The 14,233-nt window shown below is 42.9% G+C and overlaps 1 protein-coding gene across 3 annotated transcripts in view; it reads right to left on the reverse strand.

Annotated features, from left to right (window-relative positions):
* Positions 1–7,909: 7,909 nt before the first annotated feature.
* stat5a (signal transducer and activator of transcription 5a) overlaps positions 7,910–14,233 on the reverse strand; it is a 53,940-nt gene continuing 47,616 nt past the window's right edge. For all 3 annotated transcript variants that reach the window (XM_042343174.1, XM_007909498.2, XM_042343175.1), the window contains 11 exons: positions 13,924–14,103; positions 13,589–13,676; positions 13,328–13,450; positions 13,119–13,211; positions 12,736–12,942; positions 12,081–12,175; positions 11,672–11,814; positions 11,162–11,317; positions 9,315–9,366; positions 8,806–8,913; positions 7,910–8,333 (listed from right to left, as the gene is read on the reverse strand). In XM_042343174.1, the coding sequence (XP_042199108.1) occupies positions 8,207–8,333; positions 8,806–8,913; positions 9,315–9,366; positions 11,162–11,317; positions 11,672–11,814; positions 12,081–12,175; positions 12,736–12,942; positions 13,119–13,211; positions 13,328–13,450; positions 13,589–13,676; positions 13,924–14,103 (1,372 nt within the window). In that variant the 3' untranslated portion in view covers positions 7,910–8,206. The remainder of the gene's footprint in view (positions 8,334–8,805; positions 8,914–9,314; positions 9,367–11,161; positions 11,318–11,671; positions 11,815–12,080; positions 12,176–12,735; positions 12,943–13,118; positions 13,212–13,327; positions 13,451–13,588; positions 13,677–13,923; positions 14,104–14,233) is intronic.

The raw sequence follows: 14,233 nt of genomic DNA on the forward strand, positions 1-14,233 counted from the left end.
ACCCACACATTTGATACCGCGCCTTCTTATCAGGTCTCCGAGACGTCTCAAAGCGCTCCACGGGACGCGCTGTAAAGCGGAGCGCACGGCGTACTTGTGTGGGCGAAACGCGGCAGCCGATTTACGCCCAGCGCCGTCCCCCCCCCCAACAAACAGCCGTGGATTGAGTGACCAAATTATTATTATCATTTTTCTAAGGGATCGTCACCCCCCCACCACCACCACCCACCCCCCCACCGCCCGGAAAAGCGATCGGCCCGCCGACTAACAACCGGGTTATCAGGAGTGTGGACCGTGAGATAATTTCTGACGCAATCCTGACAGCATTCTTTGCTCTTCCCCTTTTCCCCTTCCCAGTACCAGCAATCACAAGTGTGTGTGGGGGGGGGGGGGGGGTGGTGGGGAAACTATCTGCTTTCAGGACGGTTTGCAGAGAGCTTATGGGTTTGATAACACGTTTTGTTTTCACGTGGCCCGTAATACGGGAACACGGCCCTGTTAAGGGAACTGAGTTCAGAACACCCACCCCCACCCCACAAAAAAAAATGTTTGCTCAAATGAGGAACTCCTTTTCGGCTCTCATCATCGAACTCGACCTGAAATAGAACCAGACACGCCTGACGGGGTCCATTAGCTCTTCCCAAAGCAGACACTTTCTTTTTCACATACATACAGATAAAAAAAATATTCCACAAGAAAAACAATGCCATAAAAGAGACCTGACGTGACCCACACACACACACACACACTTACCCCCCCACACCCCCCCGAAAAAAAAAATACAAGTTATGAATCCTTTCCTGTGTTACAAAAAAATAAAATCTTACCCACGCAAAGCTTTCTGATCATACATCACATTTGTGTTTGTGTGGGTGGGGAAGGGCAGAAACGTTAGCAAATGCAACTGATAACATGTTAGGCTTTTAAAAGAAAGAAAACGCACCTTGTAGAGATATATTATATATTATATATTATATATATATATTTTTTTTTCTTAAACAGGATACAACTGAACCGGTTGCAGTTCGTAGCAACGCCGGTGCTGGGAAGTCAAGCCCTCGAGCAACAAATTACATAACCAGTGTATCTGCAAACTGACAAGAGTGCGAGAGTGTGAGCGTCTCTCTCTCTCCTCTCCCTCCCTCCCTCCCTCCCTCCAGCCACTTTATTACTCGCCGTTTCTCGGCAGAAGTTCACCCATCATCTTCTGACTTCAGCTCTGTCAAAGTCTTCCCCCTCCATCCCATCCCCCCCCCCCCACCACCCCACTGCCCCCGTCCGCCCGCCCGCCCGCCCGCAAACCCTCCTCTCCCAGCAGACACTTAAAACTTGTTGATCCCGGAAGCACAGGCTAATTCCTGCTAAACAGCAGGCTAATTCCTTCCTTTGCCAGCTCCCCCCCTCCCCCCCACACCCCGCACACCACCCCCCCCCCCCCCACTCCACACACACGCACACAAACCGAAACTTGGGATACCTTAACCTTAACGGTCACTTAGCAAAGAACCAGCTGAGCGCTTATCTAACTAACTGCCAGGAATCATTATTGTTTTACAACAATTATCATTAATCATTGCTATATTTCGCAACAGCTTTCGCGCCCGTAAACGAGTCCTGTTTTGCTTACGAAAACGTGCAACAGCAACTTTCGAATGTAAGTGGATATAATAATAGTAATAGTAATAATAATCCTGGCGTTCGATACGGCACCTTATCACGTCTTCCGAGAGAGAGAGAGAGACGTCTCAAAAGCGCTGCGCAGGACGTGCCGGGAAGTGAACGCTTGCGGGCGGAAAGCGGCAGCTCAATTTGCGCACAGTGGCGTCCCCACAAACAGTCGCGCGTTGAAAGGACTGGTTTTGTTATTTTTCTTTCTTCTCGAGGGCGCGCGGAGTAAGGAAACTCGTCCAAAGTTTCACCCCGACCTGCCGGGAATCGAACCCAGGTCCGTCGCTCGCGAGGCGAGTGCTCTAACCGCTGAGCGCTCTAACCGCCGAGCTACAGGACTCCCCAAAATGGACTTTGATTGAAACGAACTGCAGTACAAACACTGGGGTCCCACAGGTGGGAACTTGATAAGCGACCAATAAATTATACGGTCAATCCACCTGACAGCACAGTAATATCAACAGCGCGACGTCTCAACGAGGTGATGAGGCGCTGTATTAAACGCCAGGGTTATTTCAGATTATGATTCGCTTCGCTTTATTGTTATTTTTTTTAAAGAATAAACCGCTTATTTGACGTAATTAAAAAAAAGAGTCCAACCCTCTTCGAGGGTTACGTAATGACCGTCGGGCATACAGGCTTTTTTTTGATCCTCTCTTTTTTTAATAAAAAGAAGTAAATCGAAGGCCGTGTTCCCCCTCCAACCCCCACACCTGTTGCTAAATCTCCCGTAAACCCTTCGAAATAGAAAACAGTGGAACCGAACCTCAAGTTCCCGGTTTCCCGGTTATTTGCAAACCGATCGCAATTAGAACCAACGCAGCCAGACCCTCACGCCCTCGTTCGGTGGAGGTGCTCAACCGTTGGGCGATTGCGCCCAAGAAATCCGGGCTCTTATTTCGTAACTGCATCGCCATTCCTTGACAAGAAATCAGGGAATATAGTAAATACCGGACTCCGGGGATCCAGAATTACCCTTCAATTAGTCCCCAGCCAGCCCGGGTTTAGCGTACAGCACAGATTATTGTGTTCGCCCACAAAACAATCACTTGACAGTTTATCCGGTGAAGCGCTTCGAGATGCCTCGAAGTCGTGATGAGGCGAGGTACCAAACGCAAGGATAGTCTAACGGAAAATCAAATTGTCCCATTGCACAAGCTTAAGGTCCCTCATCAGAAAATGTAGGTTTCAATGCGGTTATATTAGTTCGACAGACAAAGCCTATTTGTTTCGACTATTGTACCGGAGAGGATTAACCCATTTCTATTGACCGCAAAACCCCCCAAAAATGATTCATAATTGGTGATACAGCAAAGGATCATTAATTCCCGTGACGATTTGTCATCTCCTAAACCTTTTGCCTCTTAAGTACTCATTTCAGAGAAATTAAACATTTATTTTTTTGAAATTCCTGCATCTCAATTAAGTTACAGCGACAAATGGCGGGAGGATTGGGGCTACCAGATGCTTACGTTTAGAATCTGACCTGTAAACGTGGATCAAAGGAATAATCTGTTAAAGACCAAATCCCCGTTAGGGGATCGTCACATATGGGGCTGAGGAGAGAAGGGGAATACTTCTGAAAATATTAAGTTCAAAGAAAAATTACATTTCGGCAATGCTTTGCAGTCAAAGTGCCTCAAAACTCCACTGTTCAGCGCTTCGAGACACTGTCCTGCACGACGGGCGCTCCTGGCAAACCAAAATAGCGAACGATGAATAAAACGTTGTAGGTAAGAACGTTAAGAATTTGCTCGACGAAAGAAGACCAAGGACCATCTAGTTGGCCTTCCACCATCCTGGCAGTCATTTGACACGCTGTGTCCCATACGTATGGGACATGTTTTTCGCACGTTTTCATAATTAAACAAACACGTAGTTACAAATATCCATCGCAGTTCAAAACCCGACCGAACCTTTTTTAAAAAGAAAAAATACACTGTTCAAAATTGAGAAAGCTCTGGGTTTTTCTGACTGGAGCTCGGATATAACTAGATTCGTGGACGAGAGAAGTGTAGACAACCAAGAGGTAGTTAAAAAATAAATCAATTTACTGGTAAAGCTTTATAAACAGACTTACATACTTGTCCAACGAACGAACCCTTAGATTGTAAATGTTTATTTGTTTGATTTTATTACAATAGGGCTTTTTTTTTTGTAACTAAATTGATGAAAGCACTGTAAAAATAAACAGCTGACTTGTTATGAATTTATTACCAAAGCAAACTATAAAATTGCCAGTGTTAATTCTGTATCATTTCATAGTGTGCACAGCATAAACATGATGAACAAATACTACACAATTTAGATGACCCATCCAAAAATATTATCTTTACTGCATTAGTGAGATCAGAGTAAGAGACTGTAAAATCCATTGGGTTTTTTTTTCCCCCCCCCTACAACTTTACAATGATAACATATACACTTAATTACACCACTTGCTCTGGGCTGGACGTTAAGTGCAAAACGGATTTAGAAGACAAAAACGATAAGTCTAATTGTTGTCGCCATCTTGAAATAAAGTGAGACATCTTCCACATAAAGATGGGTCATCGTCGCATCTGCAAGCGCGCAAGACTTGTGCTCCAATCCCTTCACAATTCACGTGGGAGTCGGTTACCGTCACCATTTTAACCTTCCCGCTGGTTTGTAGCAGGTTTCCCCAGAGCAAATACCAGTCTCGTCGACAGTGTGCGCGCGTGCGGGTTGCTCTCGCGCTACACAAAGACCGATTTAACTTGACCAACTGCTCCTTCATTATCTCTCAGTCTTCCCCCCCCACCAACCCCCCCCCATAAACGGATCACTGCAACCAAGAGTGCAAGGAATACAGACAGACCGTCTAACAAACGGTCCTCCAAGATCTTAAATGAACAGCTGGTCGGACTCCAGCCCATACTCCTAGTGGTGGTTTGGTAGGGGAGTGGGGGGGGGGGGGGGGGCGGGAAGGAAGGGAGAAGAACACTGTTATATCTCTTACACTCGCTCAGTTTCACTAAGGAAAATAGCAATCGCTGGACCGGAGGATGCCAGACCGCAAACTGAAAGAAACCCAATGGCAACACTTCTCCAGGAAGTGGACATTTGAGGTCCAATGAGTAAAAACCAAAGTAAAAGTGAGCTTATTTGTACAAAGCACAGTAAGCGAGGAGCCTATTTATCCAGTGATTGAAATTCAAGCAACTGTACATGGGGCTTCACTGTGAACATCCTCGGAGAGGTCCACTCCGTTCTGGAAAAAAAAAAGTGATGTTATCGAGGTAGATGGGAACTAGTGTGAAGCTACAAAATCTTCCAGAAAGTATACTTAACTGGACTTGGCTTTGCCGCAAGAGTGCAATGCAAGAAATAGTGGAAAAAGCTGAAGTAATTGTCCGACTTAACCCGATGCCCACTGACATGATGGGTTGTACAGTAGTGTATCTGAAATACACTCACTGGTTGATTTGAGGACACAGGACTCGTTGAGGAAATTGTTTAAACTGCATTGGGGAGATGGTATAATTTGGTATTCGACAGAGCATAGAGAAAAAAGGGAGACGAGGCTTTCTTTATCCAAACCCTTCACGATTACCTTCCTAACTGGTGACAATTTAATTTCTTAGATGAGCCATCCTTAGAGCTGCTTTCTAATTGAGACAAAGTCAGAGACTCGCTAATGGTAACTCATCCCAGGAACAAAATAATATTCACAATAATAATCCATGCATCTGACATAGCTCCTTATCACGACTCTTGAGACGTCTGAAAGTGCTTCACAGAATATACTGTGAAGTGAATTGACTATGTTTTGCGGGCGAAATGCGGCAGCCAATTGGGCACAGCAGCGTCCCCACAAACAGTCGTGGATTGAGTGACCAATTTATTATTACTATTATTTTCTGGGACAAAGGTATGTCATTCCAACCTTGAACGCCAAGGTCCAATTTAATCGACGTATGGCCCAGAGTTTCTATGGGTTGGTGGGAATCCAGTTAAACTTCACCACATATTTGACTCCCTTGACTATTGCCCACCTAGAACTGTTTTGTGACCAACTCATTTTCCTTCGGTCCAATTGCTTGGTAACCTTTTTCTATCCCAGCTGTTGTGATTGGCATTTACACAACAGTCGTACCATACACTCATTTTACCACTCAATCCAATTTGGTCACAATGTGGGGGGGTGGGAGGGCGGGTGGAAGACGGCACAAAGTTAACGGTGGATCATTATCCAAGTTAGCTAGTGGGGTCAGGCTGAGCTAGGAAACCAGTAATCACTGAAATATCTAGATGAACTTTTTTTTTTTTTTAAAAAACACAGGAGTATGATGCCAGCTGGAAACTGAAGATAATTGAAGCAGGGCTACATGTAGTTTGAGATAATATGTAGAATTTTTCCCAAAGGCTTGTCCAGTTTGGCTTGCAATCAGAGAGATGGCCCATGGCATATGGAGGAGTCCTCAAGATGAAGAGGTGGATACATATGGATTTCTACCAGAGATAGTAAAAGATGGTGCGGCCGTAGAATAAGCTGGTCTTTTGCTGTAAATTACTATACTTTGAGATCACCAGAGGTCCTGTACTGTAAAATAAGATGGAACATCTCAGAAGGCCCAGACATTTCACGAGAACAAATAAGTAATATGCGATAAAGTAGATTTGTCAATATTTTGAAAGGTAAGTACATTTGTTAACTGACAACATAAAACATCTGCACAGTTCTGGTAAATTCTCTGTGATGTGACCAGAATCAGGCTGAGTTTAACATTCCCGAAGAGCACACAGCGCACATCAGTTAGTGGACAACCATCATTAAAAATGCTTGCTCAAGCGCTCCCTCAATTCCCGTACATTATCAAGTTGCTGCCTAAGGCAAAACAATTTTTTTTCTTTTCTTTTGAAAATCCCTTTATTCATGCGTGACAGGAATAATCCCTGCAAGAGGTTTTTTTGTGGCACAATTTTCAGACTGCATCCGCAATACTGCTGGAGTAAAGCACAACATTTAGATCTTTTCCGACACCCAATTTTCAGTCCTTGTACATTTCTCAAGACTGTTGAGCCAGCACTTGGGTGTCAGTGTTGAGACAGTCACAGTTACCCACTGTGATTGCTGTTCACCAGATGTGCTGGTGGGATGCATGGAAATCTCAGCTTGCTTTGGTTAATCTTCACAGTGATGAGTTTCCGTATGTATCAGACACCCGACTAACCAAAAGAAAAAGGCAATATTGCGCCAACACCATTCATATCTCTCGGCATTCAGGAGAAACAAGGAGCGAGGATAGAGGGATGTAACATGGCGGCTCAAACAGAGGAACGCACCAGGAAAGGTCAGACACAATGAGCCAAATATCCTGTTTCTGTGTTTAACACAGTATGATTTCTGGGTTGATTTGCCTTTGATCAGGACCACAGATCAAATTAAGATTATTCCAAGAGGCGATGAGATGAGAAAGTAATATAACCTGTAAGGTGCCAGCTTTTAAAAACAAACCTCTCTGTAGAATATTGTATTTAGGCTTTACAAGAAACACTTTATAGTAGTTTGAAAAACAAAATGTTTCCAGAATTGCTTATGGGCTATAAGGTAACAAGTTTGTATGGTTTAATCTGGGCAACAAGGCAGGGTTGTGCACTTTGACACAACACAAACTAGTCACCTTAAAAGCATATGCCTTTATTTTGCTCAGTGCGGACAAGGAATGACCACGATCCCATTCTGTGCACTCACTGTACGAACGACATGACAATCCAGACTATGAAATAAAAACTTCCTCCGAAATTGTCCAATGAGTGTAAACTGTAGACTAAATGTTTCTTTCGAGGGCAGTTCGATTGAGAGTAATTGTGCAGACGATCAATGCAACAGACAAGCGGAGATTAGAAAATGGCACTGGGATACGAAAATATTCATCATAAAACTATCCCTCCCAAATTTCTCATCCTGAGTGTATTACTAACACTGTGTGATGCCCGTTATTTGAAGAGCAAAATCATCATATGTTGAGCTTGGCGTTTCTGTACCAGTCATGACCTAATGTTCAAATAGTCAAACCTTACAAAGGAATACACAAAAAAAAACTATCCCAGTAAATGATTTAAAATGTGGACTTGACACTCAAAAGAGCTCTGACTGGCTTCATGACGAGAGAGGGCAGTGAATTAATTTCAATGGATTCGGGAAATAAAAAAAAGAGAGGCTACAATAAAAATAATTGTACTGGGCGCTCTACAAAAAAAAAAGCAAAAGCTAAAATCTCTGAAAAATGTAAATAAAAAACATGCAAACAGCAAATTGCATTTTGTACAACAGAAAATACCTACATACGCTGCAGTCTCCAAAAGTGCAGCCTTCTTCCAAGCGAACGAGACAGTTTAAAAACACTTGCGATGCCTCAACATGCACAAAAATATTAGATTCACAATCAATATTAACAGTTCACATTATGAATGATTCGGAAATAAAGCAACCTATGGACTGGATTAATCCATAATAAAACCATAATCTCTGTGAGCTGGTTGGTGTGAGGGTGGTGTGGGCGGGGGGAATGAATCATGTCTGTTGATGAGGGAGCCATTGATTATCCATTGGTCTACGCAAAAGTTCCTCCACATGTCTAGCAACATCCATCGTGTCCTCCAGGTCAAACTCGCCATCAGGATCAAGCATACTGTCTTGGCTGAAGGAGCAAAATAAGTATGAATTATAAAGATTTCATCTACTGGTAGAAATGACAATGAAGTACAAATATCTGATTGACAAAGCTTCACTTCCTCCTCATATTCTCTGAAAACAATCTTTTTAAGATAAAACACTGTCTAAAAAGGGATAGATTTTTTCATTATTTGACCTCAAAGATCGAGAGGCTAGATGTGCTAACAAACCACGCTATCAGTGTCATCGACATTGCATGTAATCTACATTATTCCAACTATAACCAAAACGAATTACATTTGTATAGCGCCTTTCACAACGGGAGGAAGTCCTACAGCACTGTTCCCATACCATATATAGATATGGTATGGGAATTCGCAAGGACATGGATAAGCACTCTGGCACGTTACCCCGCATGAAGGGCTCTATATCAATACCAGTTGTTGTTGGTGATGAATTTGATCATCACTTAGACAAACAGAAATCTAAGAGCTTACTTTTGTGAATAGAGGGGAAACTGTGGTGGATGACAAACTGCAGGCGAGGCAGCTTGTTCCATATATGTACTGCTGGCTGAGGCAGGGTCAGATGATGCTGTAGCAAATCTATAACAATAACAAGAAAGAATATTGATTCTACATTAACAGGAACACACTATCAATATGTAAAATTGTGGCATTTTGTACCAAAGCTGTGATGTTACTACTTCTAGTTACTAGAAGTAACTTCTAAGCAAATTACTACTACTGCTGGCTCCGAGGTGCAATTGAACAAAGCGCAGCTGAACGCCTCCGATTTTGAAAATCCAAATGGTCAGATGTTACGGTGTTAGGAAGAAATGGGTGAATAACTGCAAAGCCATTCCTACACACATTCAATATAGACACATCTTGTAATGGTGTGCAAGCAGAACCGTAGAATATGTTTAATTGAGGTCAGAATAAAAGAGACTGCTTTGGTGGGGGCGCGGGGGGGAGGGGGGAGAAGCCATCAGAAACCTACTTACTCTGGAACGACCTGCTTGATCTGTGGCTTTACGTAGCCATCCACTGCTTTCGCTTTAGTTAAGGATAAAAAGAAAAAGCAGGAGTTACTAACACTTTACATTCTACGCACTGCACCAAAGAAAACACAAAACATCAAGACACAATGCACAGTTGAGGTAAATCTCTGCTTTTTCGATTTTAATTGGGGTAGAAAGAGGAATTTCGGTTTTTATTGCACTTGATCATGACAACACACCTCAAAGGTCTTCACAAATAATTGCTGACTGTGCAAGAAATGTCTTTGCAGGCAAACACCGCAGTCACTTAGAACATAAGAAAACAAGAATTAGGAGCAGGAGTCGGCCATTCGGCCCCTCGAGCCTGTGTCCCGCCATTTGATAAGATCATGGCTGATCTTCAGACCTAACGCTAATTACCTGCCCTATCCCCATATTCCCTAATCCCTGTTTTTTAAAAATCTATCAGTCTCAGCCTTGAAGATGTTCAAGGACTGACATCTACAGCCTTCTGGGGGAGTGAATTCCATAAATTCACTGCCCTCTGAGTGAAGAAATGTTTCCTCAACTCTGTTCTAAAAGGCTGACCCTTAATTTTAAGACTGTGACCCCTGGTTATAGATTCTCCCACCGGGGAAACAGACCCTCAGTGTCTACTTTATCAGCCCTTTAAGAATCTTATATGTTTCAATACGATCTCCCCTAATTCTTCTGTACTGTAGAGAATACAGCCCCAGTTTATTCAGCCTTTCCTCATAGGTCAGTCCCCTCATCCCAGACACTAACCGAGTGAATCTACGCTGCACCCCCTCGAGGGCAAGTATGTCCTTTTTTAAATAAGGAGACCAAAACTTCTTCGTTGCTGCTGTACCTGCAAACTAACTTTTTGAGACTGGTGTACAAGGACACCCAAATCCCTCTGCACTCTAACACTATCTAATCTCTCCCCCTCTAGAAAATAATCTGTTTTTCTATTTTTTCTACCGAGGTGAATGACTTCACACTTCCCCACATTAAACTCCATGTGCCACCTACTCGCCCACTCCCCTCGCCTGTCTATATCCCGTTGCAATCTTTTTGCATCATTCTCAGAGCTTACTCTCCCACCGAGTTTAGTGTCATCCGCGAATTTAGATACGTTACATTCAATGTGCTCGTCTGGATCATTGATGTAAATTGTAAATAGCTGAGGCTGAAGCACTGATCCTTGTGGCACTCCACTAGTCACCTCCTGCCAATTCGAGAATGACCCGTTTATCCCTACTCTCTGTTTTCTACCCGTTAGCCACTCTTCAATCCATCTAATATGTTCCCATTAATCCCGTGGGCCTTAACCTTGTGCACTTGTGCCTGCAAAGCCCCATCATCAGCCACGGGGTGAATGACCAATTGAGGGGATTGTTGGCCAGGACAATTAAAGGACATCTGATTTATGAAGCAATGTTGATCGAAAGGATTACGTATTCAAATATTATGGATCAAGAATTTGTTAGTTGCAATAACGACTCGCTCTAAATTGACAACTGCTGCAGGGTTTCTTCCGTTCTGTCAATAACTTTGGATCCCCAGGTAAATAAAAACCCTCAAGGTTGCTGAGTCTACATGGCAAGCCTGCGCGCATGTAGAACTCAAATATGACTGTTTGTGGGACACATCTGTGCGTAATTGGCTGCTGTGTTTCGCCCACAAAACACACAGTCAGTCCACTTCACTATTATTCTAAATAGTAATAAATATCAGTCATACCTATAAACAGATGTGAACAAAATGCCACCACTTGAAAGCCTTGAATGCTAAAGAAGTGGTGCATCCATATGCCTTTGGACAATAAGAAACTAATTGGCACTTACATAATGGTGGAGTATAGTATTTGGAAAACACTTCATCTTTGGCTCTGTCTGGATACAGGTATAGCAAATGGTTGAGGTCACTAATTCGATCCGCTAGTGATCGGATTGAAAAATCTTTGGTTGTGTAGGGCATCAGATTCCAAACCATCCTTTCGCCTGCATGGGGAAAGAAAATAATGTTATCGCCGTTTGACATACTGAAGCTTGGTCATCATCCAAAACAGATGGTTCACAAATTTAGTAAAGCAAAGTATTTCATAAAGGGTCAGTGTGTGAATTCGGACCAGATTTGCAAATTAGCGCTTTAGCTCTATAATAAGTGTGAGACACGAACTGAAAGTTATACTTATAAGCTTTTAGAGGAATTGTAAAGACGGTTCATACCGAATATTAGGGCATTTCTTTTTACGTTCGCACACAAACACAAGGTTTGAAGAGACTATTCTTAAACAGCTGGTGTGAAAGTAAGAGTTCTGATGTAAATGCATTTCCTTGTGCTGATGAACCCACCTGCTTTGTTGGGATTATCAGCTACCCAGGCTATTGTAATCCCTCCAATCTCAGAGTCACTGAATCGCAGCAGGAAAGTTCCATTTGGCTTTGAAAGGAGCATGTCCTGTGCCTGCTGCTTGTTTACAAAGCCCAAAATTGCCCTGTTACAAATCACAAGCGAGAACACTTTGAAGTAAGCATGCCAACCACAAATTCCAACTGCACTGTGCAACCTTTGAAACTCTACTCAAGACCAATCTGCATTCAATCTCTGTTATGTCAAAATCCTAGTGGAGTTACAGCAGATTGGGGCCAACACATTCCCGGATTTGATATTTTGTTTGATCCCTTAGCAAACCTCATCGTTCGGGATTAGTTATCCAGTCACTGTAACGTATGATTTCTACAAAGAGGAAAAAAACATTACCCGTCATTCCAATGAGGCTTGAGATGCTTTTTTGTCAGTTCCATAACGCCATCGAACCACTGCCAGAATGTGAAATTTCGACCCGGTAAACTTTCCTGGAAATAAAAGTTTAAATATATTTAAGTAGCAAAAAAGCACAGGAAAGAAAAAAGCAAGTGAGAATAAACAAATATACAGTCACAGCTCTGCAGGATTACAATCATGTCTGTAATATCCTAACCGCCAAAGAAAACTATTCATTCCTTGATCTTTAATAAGTTAATTGCATTTAATTTGAATTTGCCCCTCTTTATAGGTCCATGAAAAGGGCAGTTCCACAGTTGCTTACGGGTGTTGGTATGTGAGATGTTCTGAGAATTCAGAGATTCTCTCAAATAATAATACTTGTATTTGACATACAATACAAATTACATTTCTATAGCGCCTTATCACGTCTTCGAGATGTTTCACAGCGCTTCACAGCATATACTGTAAAGTGAATTGACCGTATACTTTATGGGCCAAACGTCTAGTATCACAGTGGATTGGGAATGTGGAAGAAAGAGGGAGAGAGAGCGCATGATGCAAATTGAGGGGAAAACAAAAAAAGTCATAATGCCTTCAGGAGAGGAAAAGATAAAATTGCAAGAGAGGAGAGAATAAACAGAATTCTTACCCTGTTGAATTGAGACCAAGAGATGGTCATATTATTGTAGTCATCTGCGTGGATGCCTGAACTGCTGAACGCTTTCTGAGCCAGAAACACCAGGTTTTCTTCCGACAATCCTCGGTTGCTTTGGACTTCTGCCTTGAACTTCATATTCAGGGCTTCGCACAACTGCGGCCACAGCACCTTATCAGGGACCACAAATGGCACTCGACCCTGTGATCGCAAACAGAGAAGCGACAACACAATTCAGTGTTAAAAAAATCTGTAGCCTATTATTTTCTCGATTTCCCACCCATGAAAAGCCACTTGCCAATGCGAATAAACCGACAATGAAACACATTTTCAGAGATCACGGAGCTCTCCATCATTTGTACAATCACTAAACTTACTGGCTCAGCAAAAGCATTATCCCAGAGGACTGTGGCAGTAGCGTTGTTGTCTTGGCTGCCGTGGACAATCACGACCACAGGAAGTGACAAAGTCTGCCAGAAAGAAAAAATGAATGGCATCACATGCATGTTTGGTGTGCAGTGGAATCACGCGGTTTAAAGGGTGCAATTTTTTTGGGGACACTGAATCATGACGCACCCACACGTACCTTAACTTGAAAGACGAGCTCATTCCCGCCTACACTGAACTGCGATTCGAAAAGGATCGTGAATTTTTCTTCCGTTACCGATTCGGCCCCACGTCGATCAGAGCGTTTGATTCGTTTCAGAGACTTGGGGGAACAGTAAAGATTTGAGTGAAGATTGAGGAATGTGCCGGAATTAAATTTTCTTATCGACAAGATATAAAAAAATGAGACGACCACCTTTGTGATCGACTCAGTCACATTGAAAGGCTTGCTTTCGCTTACCATATTCCTGAAATTGGCACTTAAGGTTCCAGTGGCTTGATGATACTCCATAACACAACAGTTGTTTAGTATCTCCCCACTGCTGTCACTGCCAGAGAACAGAAATGAGTTAACCCAGAAAGTGGTAAACCACCCAGATTAGAGTGTGACAACAGTATCCAGATCACGCATGAAAGTTCAGCAAATAAATGATTCTGAGATATTAAGAAACAGGAACAGAAATGCTGGAAGATTCACAGCTGGTCAATCAGCACCAGAAAGGCCTCTTCAACTGACGTGTCTCTTTCCAGCAGTTCTGTTTTTCTCATCTCTAAGAATGTTTAGCGTTCATTTACTTTCTCGTGTTTTCGTTCTTCAGAAGAGCCTTGGCTTGCTGCTCGCTGATGATGGTCGCTTTGACTTGGGGTGGGTTCATGTGAACGTTCAGCTTCCCTCCTACCAGCAAGCGCACGGTGGCTGCAAACTTAGTTTGGGTCTTCAAAACCTGAGGCGGTTGCTTCTCAATAATAAAGGTGCTGCGTAAAGACAGAACGTTTAGAGAAGAAATATTTAGCGCAATTTGTTCTTCAGACTGATCTTACTTTGCACTTTCATAAATCAAGCACAAGTTTTCATGCCCAGGGATAGAATAAGAGCTACCATGGG

This window comes from Callorhinchus milii, unplaced genomic scaffold, assembly GCF_018977255.1.
Source record: "Callorhinchus milii isolate IMCB2004 unplaced genomic scaffold, IMCB_Cmil_1.0 Scaffold23, whole genome shotgun sequence".
NCBI lineage: Eukaryota > Metazoa > Chordata > Chondrichthyes > Chimaeriformes > Callorhinchidae > Callorhinchus > Callorhinchus milii.